The sequence below is a fragment of the Coregonus lavaretus genome, assembly GCF_964263955.1.
Source record: "Coregonus lavaretus genome assembly, contig: HAP1_SCAFFOLD_4512, whole genome shotgun sequence".
In the NCBI taxonomy this organism is placed as follows: Eukaryota; Metazoa; Chordata; class Actinopteri; order Salmoniformes; family Salmonidae; genus Coregonus; species Coregonus lavaretus.
Genome location: NW_028161245.1, coordinates 34,047 through 44,796, shown reverse-complemented (window position 1 = coordinate 44,796; position 10,750 = coordinate 34,047). Strand labels below are relative to the sequence as shown.

At 44.2% G+C, this 10,750-nt stretch overlaps 1 protein-coding gene across 1 annotated transcript; it reads right to left on the bottom strand.

Annotated features, from left to right (window-relative positions):
- Positions 1-650: 650 nt before the first annotated feature.
- On the bottom strand, positions 651-2,478 carry LOC311120989 (homeobox protein MSX-2-like; the record flags this gene model as incomplete). Its single annotated transcript, XM_084195539.1, has 2 exons — positions 2,121-2,478; positions 651-1,111 (listed from the first exon to the last, which is right to left on the bottom strand). Exons 1-2 carry the CDS (start codon positions 2,446-2,448, stop codon positions 651-653), a joined length of 789 nt encoding a protein of 262 aa, XP_084051665.1. The 5' UTR covers positions 2,449-2,478.
- Between the last annotated feature and the right edge of the window lie 8,272 nt (positions 2,479-10,750).

Sequence of the window (10,750 nt, the reverse complement as noted above, 5' to 3'; positions counted from 1 at the left end):
ACCAGACATTGTAGAAGCATAATCATGACTAAAACAAATCTAAACTATAAGAAGAGATGTTGAAGGTAAAACACCAGATCAAAGACAAGATATTATACTCAGCAAATAATATTTATTTTCAACATCAGACCACAAACTATTTACACTTGTAGATACATTTAATAAAATATATATTATATTAAATTTATTCAATAAATATGTTATTATAGAGCTAATCTGGTATTTAGGGAGTGATCAGACACACAGGAGATCAGTATTCTATGGAACGATCCAACTAGCTTTGGCAAATACAGCACAGGTCAGGAGTTCAGGAGGTCAGGGCTATAGAATAAATGAACAATTACCCTGCAATGGAGCTTGTACTATGGGTGTTGGAACTATGGGGTGTTTGAAGCACTAGGCACTTCCGTAACAAACCAGGAAACCATATAACCACGCACACTTCCACATCTGTTGAATATATCAAAGTTGGTCCAGCACACTATATTCAAGGCACCCCTGAGAGTTAGGGTATCATTTGACATCTTGTTGTAAGGTTCATCGCATTCGCACATACGCGCACGCACGCACGCACGTACACACACACACACACACACACACACACACACACACACACACACACACACACACACACACACACACACAAAGTTTCAGGACAGGTGGAACAGTCCGTACCCCATTGGTGAGGTGTACACTCCCAGATGTGGTGCCGTTTTTAACAGAGGGGTGCGTCTGAAGGGGTACCCCTGTCCTCCGTACATCCCTGAGACCCCCCCACCCAGACCACCCAGACTGACACAGAGGGGGAACGGCATCGAGGAGGACCCCGAGTGATAGAACCCCGGCTTGGATCCAACACCTGCGGTGGCCATCTTGAGTTTCTCCACCTCTGTCTCCTGCAATCTCTTGGCTTTAGCCCGTCGATTCTGGAACCAGATCTTTACCTGGGTCTCTGAGAGGGACAGGGAGGAGGAGAACTCAGCCCGCTCTGCGATGGACAGGTACTGTTTCTGATGGAACTTCCTCTCCAGGGACAGGAGCTGGGAGGTGGTGAAGGGGGTCCGGGGCTTCCTGTTGGTCTTGTGTTTCCTCAAGGAGGGACTGAGCTGGTCTAGAGGGCGGGAGGGAGGGAGGGAAAGAGGGAGGGAGGGAGGGAAAGAGGGAGAGAGGGAGGGAAAGAGGGAGGGAGGGAGGGATGGATGTATCAATAAAGGGTAAAGGCATGATGAGTGCTTGTGGTATTTGTCAACATCCATTAGCCTAAACATGTCACTAATAGACAAAAAGTATACTGTCCATTCATGGGTTTTGTATGACTCTTTCCATGACATAGATTGACCAGGTGAATCCAGGTGAAAGCTATCACCCCTTGTTGATGTCACTTGTTAAATCCACTTCAATCAGTGTAGATGAAGGGGAGGAGGCAGGTTAAAGAAGGATTTTTAAGCCTTCAGAAAATTGAGACATGGATTGTGAATGTGTGCAATTCAGAGGGTGAATGGGCAAGACAAAATAGTTAAGTGCCTTTGAAAGCGGTATGGTAGTAGGTGCCGGGTGCACCGGGTTGTGTCAATAACTGCAACGCTGCTGGGTTTTTCACACTCAGCAGTTTCCTGTATGTATCAAGAATAGTCCACCACCCAAAGGACATCCAGCCAACTGGACACAACTGTGGGAAGCATTGGCGTCAACATGGGCCAGCATCCCTATGGAATGCTTTGATACATTGTAGAATGCATGGCCCCACAAATTGAGGCTGTTCTGAGGGCAAAAAAAGGGGGTGCAACTCAATATTAGGAAGGTGTTCCTAATGTATGGTATACTCACTGCATTAACACAAATACATACATTTAGCCTTCTCTCCTGATGATATGCAGTTTATTGAATGGTTATAAAGCATTGATATTGATCTGTAGCTAGTGTGCAATAGTTTTATACCATTCTAAGACTTTTCCAATTCTAACTCAGAAAGTTATCTTATTTCCACATAGGCTACAACTTCTAAAATACATTAGAAAACATAAATAATGGATATTTCCCAACTGATCACCTTGGGACAAAAAATGACCAGGCCATTGTCTATTCAATAACTCTTCTACAGTATAAGGTTGAGCACTTACTGAGCGCTGGAGACAAATTGGACGCAAAGTCCCCTGGTTCAGACGTCTCTGATTTAACTAGCGAAGAAGACGGCTCAAAGTTGTGAGGAAAGTCTTCTGGACTAGACGCCTCTCTGGACACCGATGTAGAGTAATTCCCCAGGGGAGAGATTATCGTACCACTGTGGCGTCTCCCTCTGTCACTAGGAGATCTTCTATCCAACATGATCGCTTCCACACTGAAAGGTAAAGGTGATACATGTGTTTTGTGCTCCTTGAGCTGCGTCCGTGGTCGAGGAGTGTCCTCATAGGTTGAAAAGCCATCTTTCGAATCTACAGGAGAATCCATGCTTCTTATTATGCCAAAATAAGATGTTGACGAACAAATTCAACTTGTCTTAAAGTGAATAATAATATGCGCATGGCAACTGTTGTCCACGGAGAAGACAACAACTTCTCAACTTCTGAAGTCTGTGTCTAAACTCATGAACACACTTGTTTATAATACTGGGACTTTCAACCAATTCAAACCCTGACAAAACTATAGAAGCAGAAGGAGACTTTTGATTGGCCTGTGCGTTTCGGGGATTTGGGTGTGGTCCTGGGAGATCTTGAGGTTAAATACACCCTCGAGACAGACTACACTCGGGGTAAACACGAGGTCGAGTAAATACGAGCCTAATTTAGAGCTAATTGCGTGAGGAGGTGGAGGGAAAATTGCTGAGAACTATTTTGCAATTGTTGCTTAATTCCCTCAATGGCTATTCCTCCAAATATGTAGATTAGGCCTGCCTAACCCCGTTTTCCCAGAATAAAAAATATAATTTAATTTAAGAATTAATATAATGAAAAATATGCTACATTCAACAAATGAAGGACATGAATCTAATACGATGAAAAATAGCAAATTTCCTTAGAAGAGAAAATAAAATACTCTTTCAGTGCAGTACATAGACAGCGGGTTGGCTGACAACATCACAAAATTAATGCACAAGCATCCATGGGGCTGAAGGCCTCCTGTTGTTATGATTCTGAATGGTTAGATAGCTAGCAACAATGACAAGAAGCTGCCATGTGGGGAATCGTAGATTACTCGTTTCAGCTTGTTGTGTCTTGTTATTGATCCCATGTCTTGTTTTGAGGTATTTTGACTCTTGTCACATATGCTAATATGGCAAAAATTCACTAGCTAGCTAACCAACAAGTGTAACAATATATTTGAGAGACAACAAATGCTCATTGTACAAATGTATTTATGTTTTCAATAAACATTTGGAGAGGAAATATAGTTTACATGTTGTCCTTTGACTCTAAGCCAACCATCTGTTTTGCCCCAAAGTTGTGCACACATCGGTTTTGTTGCCAAACGACCCACCCGTCTATACATCAATAGAAACAAGGCAACAGTAAACATGTCGTCCCGCACGAATGCTGCAGTGCCCTGTTGGGCCAATTGAGATATCGCGTGTGACTAACACATTTCTGTTCATTACTAAAGCTCCCGCCTTGGGCCAATCAGTGTACTTTTGTAAATGCCAGATCTCTATGGCAAGACTCGTCATTCATCCAAGTTTCGTCACAATTGGGCCAGTGCTGTCTGAGATATCGCGTGTGATTAACGTACGGATGGAGACAGAGCCACAGTCCCCTCCCCGATTTCATTGTGGGGGACAATTATGGGAGTGTTTTTGCCAGGGTCAGCCCAGTGCTATCTCACTTGCAGACTAGTCCAGTGCTGCTGAAAGGGGGCTGATTGTAGTGGTATCTTAGAGGCCTTCTACTGTATCTCCCTCACTGCTATTAGCTGTGTGTGTGTGTGTGTGTGTGTGTGTGTGTGTGTGTGTGTGTGTGTGTGTGTGTGTGTGTGTGTGTGTGTGTGTGTGTGTGTGTGTGTGTGTGTGTGTGTGTGTGTGTGTGTGTGTGTGTGTGTGTGTGTGTGTGTGTGTGTGTGTGTGTGTGTGTGTGTGTGTGTGTGTGTGTGTGTGTGTGTGTGTGTGTGTGTGTGTGTGTGTGTGTGTGTGTGTGTGTGCGCGCGCGCGTAGGCCTATGTGTCATCATAACTTGTCTCTGGGCGTTGGTCGGTGGCAGGAAGATGGAAGCAGATCAGAGAGACAACTTAACTGTTGTGCTCCACACAGTCAAAGGAAACAGCTCTGGCTCCATGGAGCCCTGACAAGTCTTTCTACTCACGTTGAAACTCGCTATGACCTCAAAAACCACTTTGGTAGTCAATCACAATGGTAATCAATAAGAATTATGTCAGTCAGCCAGGGTCCCAAATGGCACCCTATTCCCTATGCAGTGCACTACTTTTGATCAGGGCCAATAGGGCTTTGGTCAAAAGTAGTGCACTATATAGGGAATAGGGTGCCATTTGAGACGTAGATCAGTTTGTTTTTCAACTTCAAACCTCCTCTCAGTTTACTCACTCCACTGTGAGAGCGAGGCACTTGGAGAGGGATGATGGTTGGAGGCAGGCAGGTTAGTAAATGACTGTCATTACATCGTTGTTATTAACACCTTGTAATTAGGCGTGTGGAATCCAGCTCCTTTAAGCAGGATTTAAGGGTAATGAAGGTAAATGACTACCTTCCTGAGGTGTGTGGCGCCCGCTCACATTAACCTCAGTCTATCGTCTCACAGACTGAGCAGAGCTGTCAGGTTAGGTTGTGTGTTTGTGTGTGTGACTGTTTGAAACTCAGATATACACTACATGACCAAAGGTATGTGGACACCTGCTTGTCGAACATCTCATTCCAAAATCATGGGCATTAATATGGAGATGGTCCCCCCTTTGCTGCTATAACAGCCTCCACTCTTCTGGGAAGGCTTTCCACTAGATGTTGGAACATTGCTGCGGGGACTTGCTTCCATTCAGCCACAAGCATTAGTGAGGTCGGGCACTGATGATGGGCGATTACGCTTGGCTCAAGTCGTCAAACCAATTCATCCCAAAGGTGTTTGATGGGGTTGAGGTCAGGGCTCTGTGCAGGCCAGTCAAGTTCTTCCACACTGATCTCGACAAACCATTTCTGTATGGACCTCACTTTGTGCACGGGGGCATTGTCATGCTGAAACAAGAAAGGGCCTTCCCCAAACTGTTGCCACAAAGTTGGAAGCACAGAATTGTTTAGAATGTCATTGTATGCTGTAGCGTTAAGATTTCCCTTCACTGGAACTAAGGGGCCTAGCCAGAACCATGAAAAACTGCCCCAGACCATTATTCCTCCTCCACCAAACTTTACAGTTGGCACTATGCATTGGGGCAGGTAGCGTTCTCCTGGCATCCGCCAAACTCAGATTCTTCCGTCGGACTGTCAGATCGTCGGACTGTCAGATGGTGAAGCGTGATTCATCACTCCAGAGAATGCGTTTCCACTGCTCCAGAGTCCAATGGCGGCAAGCTTTACACCACTCAAGCTGACGCCTGCTATTCGAACAAATGCATAATACGGAAAATCTAGAAATTATGCATGGCTGTGCTCTCTCTCTCTCTCTCTCTCTCTCTCTCTCTCTCTCTCTCTCTCTCTCTCTCTCTCTCTCTCTCTCTCTCTCTCTCTCTCTCTCTCTCTCTCTCTCTCTCTCTCTCTCTCTCTCTCTCTCTCTCTCTCTCTCTCTCTCTCTCTCTCTCTCTCTCTCTCTCTCTCTCTCTCTCTCTCACACACACACACACACACACACACACACACAGAGAGAGAGAATGATAAAGGCGTAATGATGCAGGGGGAACGAAGGGCTGACACCACCACACTAATTCTCAACTGATTACAGAGCACAGCCCAGACACACTGGAGGCACATAAATTATGCCTGTGTGTGTGTGTGTGTGTGTGTGTGTGTGTGTGTGTGAATCAGTGTGTTTACAGTAACACCACCATGCAGCCCCAGCCTCATGTAAACACATGCAAATCAATTAAAGGCCTCTCTTTCATCCCCACAGTTTCCCACTGCGAAGTGTGTGTTCTGTGTGTGTGTGAGCAAAGTTTATGGTGTGTGTATGTAGGTGTGTGTGTCATAGTTTAGCTGGGTCAGGAGGCCTAAGAGGAAGCGGATTCACGCCTCCAGGGTAATTATAGTAGTTTAATGAGTTGATGAGAAGAGGCAATTAGCTGGAAAGGCCGTTGAGAGAGAAGAGCGGTTGATATCAGAGCACAAGAAAAGCGTGTATTCATTGATATCTTGACGTCCTTAGATTCCACACAGTAGTCATCTCCTCTCCTCCCCTCTTCTCTCCTCTTTCCTCTCCTCTGGTTCCTATCCTTGGTTAAGGGGGCAGAGTGGCCACGCCAAGCTCAGCAGGGGTCTGTCTGATTGGGGGTAGACACTGTCCCCTCCTCCCCTCCTCTACAGATAAACAGACGGCCAGCCTTAAGGGAATGTGTTCACATCTCTCTGGTCTCTCTGGTTGTCCACCCAAAGGTTAGCATGTCAGGAGCCCAGCGTGAGCCCTGAACTCCAGACCACTACAACCCTCAGTCCCATTGATTAGATACCATACAATTAGCACTGCTTCACACACACACACACACACACACACACACACACACACACATACATATACACACACAGCTCTCTGTCTGTTCCGCCTTTCTGAGTTAAGCTTGTGTATCTCTAGCCATTTGGAAACCAAAATACATGGTTTCCTAGACCTAGAGACCAGGGGGAAGGAATGGCTATGGGGTGTAGACTAGCAGCTTTACTCTGTCTCCTCTTTAATGCAATTACATTTGAATGGCATTTTCAGCTCGACAATATTTGATACTAATTGCTTCACCATAGACCCTGGACTAATCCACCCCAGAAGCTAGCCTGAGGTCACAATAGACTACAGTATCTTATTCTAGAAACCAGGGGAAGGGTCTATATTGTTGTACAGAAAATTGCTTTTTTTTTTTATACCATTTTCTCTACAATACTTGCTTCACTAAAAACCCTGGTCTAATCCACCCCAGAAACTAGCCTGAGGTGTCAGTAGCAAGGACTAAGTCCCTTAAGCATGAAACACACCAGCATCTCACTGCTGATTGACTGCCAATACTGTAGGTGCTTATCACAGTGGGAGGCCTTTACTTCTCTTGCTAGAACAAAAGCGGTCAGTGGCCAACAACTTCACTTTGAGCCAATCAGAGAGCACGAACCCCCACATGGGGAAGCCAACAGGAGTGACAACAAAAAGGAAAAAAAGAGGGCATTTTCTCCGTACATCCACGGTTAAATGTCATGAGCCAGTCACACTTCATATGCATTGTAGGCTATGGGATGGTAGCTAACCAAGTGCACAGATGCAATGCACAACACTAAATACTTCCTCCAAGCTAGCTAACCACTAGCTAGTATTGACATCATAATTCAATCACAATGGATTAGTTTCCATGAAACAGCTGCCTGTGTTAGCTGAAGAGTTAGTGCAGTGTCCTTAGCTAGCTAGCTATTTTGTGATAGCTAGAGAATATGCTAACATTAGTTAGCTAGCTAAACATTTGGCTATGGGCTGGCACTGGGAGTATGAGATTATGAAGAGTGAATTAAATTATTTATTCATCTTCTTGCTAGGTAGTTATCTAGCTGTGGCCATCTGGCTAGTATCAATAAGGGCATTCTACTAAATAGCAACATTAGCGCAGTTAATCTAGACCATAAACTAAGCAACACACACAGACATGCATTGCCAAACAACGCTACTGCCACCTTCTGGTTTGGATTATTTTAAAATGGCTGAGTGGCTGACGACTTCAAGGTATTTGCTGTGTGTACACAAAAGATTGACTGCCGACACACTGTTTCAGAGGTGCTAAGTACTGTCGGCAGGCAAACGTTTAACAATCCTACAGGTGTGTCTGAGCTATGGATGGTTGCTGTGATTAGAATCCCTGAGGAGAACCAGAATGTAGCTACCGGCTGAAGCTACTGTAAGACGGATGTCCTCCTCTATATACCGGTCACAATAAGACAACCCCCCTATTACAGCTGTCAATCCTAAGGAGGGTTAATAGTTAAAAGAACCTGAAAATACATGGTTTTCTGACTGCGTCAGAGACCTCTCAGTAATAACAGGTCTGGAGACAGGTTAAAACAGGCAAATCACTGAGCTGAACAACCTCTTCTAAACAGATTGACCCACACTGTATCTCTCACTGTGGCTGGAAGGACAATTTCCAGACTTCAATGGACAATATAATCTAAGCCTCATTTTTCATTTGGTACCTGTCAAACTGCGTCCACAGAAAAGGATTTTGACAACGAAAGTCAAAATAAACTTCAAGTTAACTTCACCCACGTTTTGATTTAATTATACTGTAAGTACAGTTTAGATCTAGGATTTAATCATAAAAACAACAGTGAAAATAGTTTTTTCCTATGTAGAAATGAACTGGGAATGAGAGGTTTCTGCTTAATTTGGGGCACACAGGGTCTGCGTCTCAAATGTAACCCTATTCCCTAGATAGGGTTCTGGACAAAAATAGTGCACTATTTAGGGAATAGGGTGCCAATTGGGACGCACAGGGACATGGCTGCTTGGGGATGAATTAGGATATTATAACATAACCTCCACCACTCCCTAAAGACAATTTGCTTTCTAGACCACAGTGAATAAACACACCGTATAAAATGCTCTCACAGTACAGTTGATTACATAAGATGTGTGTGTATGTGTGTGTGTGTGTGTGCGTGAGACTTGAGTGTTTGTGTCTGTGTGTGTACGCTTGTGTGCACTGAACAACCATGTTCTTTTCCTCTGGTCCGCCATTTCTAAATTTTCAAATTGCAGTGACCACCAGTTCCTAATCAAAAATAAATGTCCCAATTGTAACTACTTTCCGGGGAAGAATTGATGGTGGGTTTAGTTTTGCATTGCTGGTATATTTTCCCACTGTTTGCTTATTACTGCAACTCATCAATATAACCCCTGGGGCCCTAAAACAGGCTGGAACCACAACCAGCAATTACAGTGTTTGGACAATACAGGACATTATGGTTGCCCAGTGTAAACTCATGTACAGAAACATTTGCAATGAAACGCAACAAAAGACAACTGAATGCCTCGGCGCACCAAGGACGACGGAAAAGGCTAAAATGTCATTACCTCATGGAAGGTTGGAGGGGGTGTGTGTGTGTGTGTGTGTGTGTGTGTGTGTGTGTGTGTGTGTGTATGTGTGCGTGCGTGCGTGCGTGCGTTTGTAAGAGACGTGGTCAGGTGTGTTTTCTCCTGGGCATTTAGCTCGATTGTCTAACATTTATTGCTTTACGTTTCCTTGATGGATCTCAGTGATGCTTTTCTTGATTCTCCCATAGTGTAATCTACTGCACAAAGTCAGTTCATAATGTGGAAAAAACCCCAAACTAATCACTTAGACCCCTTGATGCATGTAAGTATTTAAAGTTCAATCCCCACCTCACCGAACCAAATTGCAGTTGTGTCTGTGTACATGGGTAATGCGTGCTTGTGTTGCGTTGGTATTTCTAACTCCCTCAGACTTACTGTGTTGTAGCTTTACAGGGCAGTCGACAATCTTTTATTCAACTCCTAGAAACTGCACCAGAAACAGACCAAAACCTGACCAAGCACCAGAAACAGACCAAAACCTGACCAAGCACCAGAAACAGACCAAAACCCGACCAAGCACCAGAAACAGACCAAAACCTGACCAAGCACCAGAAACAGACCAAAACCTGACCAAGCACCAGAAACAGACCAAAACCCGACCAAGCACCAGAAACAGACCAAAACCTGACCAAGCACCAGAAACAGACCAAACCCTGACCAAGCACCAGAAACAGACCAAAACCTGACCAAGCACCAGAAACAGACCAAAACCTGACCAAGCACCAGAAACAGACCAAAACCTGACCAAGCACCAGAAACAGACCAAAACCTGACCAAGCACCAGAAACAGACCAAACCCTGACCAAGCACCAGAAACAGACCAAAACCTGACCAAGCACCAGAAACAGACCAAAACCTGACCAAGCACCAGAAACAGACCAAAACCTGACCAAGCACCAGAAACAGACCAAAACAACATTTCAGGAAAACATCTCATTTGTATGGTATGTTTATTTTTTTATATATTTTTTTGTTCTAACTACACAACATTTCAAACTATGTTAATTACAAGGTACTTGAGACACCAACCATTTAAAGGAGGACAGGGGGAGGAGAGGTGAAGAAAGGGGGAGGGGAGGAGGAAAGGGGGAGGGGCAGTGAGACAAGTGACATTACCTGACCAAGCACCAGAAACAGACCAAAACAACATTTCAGGAAAACATCTCATTTGTATAGTATGTTTATTTTTATTTTTTATTCTAACTACACAACATTTCAAACTATGTTAATTACAAGGTACTTGAGACACCAACTGTTTAAAGGAGGACAGCTTTTAAATGATTGAGTGCATCTGATATTTTTTGCAAATTATGGCAGTTTAAATGTCATCCGAAATGTAATTTATTTTCAAAGTCAAACCAACACACACACGCACACAGACACACCTCATGACATAACACCTTGACAAGATGTAATTGTCCATCAGACTAAAATAACTCAACACCTCCTCCATCCCCTTGCTCAACCAGTTTAAAGGATGTCATTAGCATATGCAGCATGGTAGAAGTACCCTACATGTATATGTGTGAGAATATCTGCAGAGAATG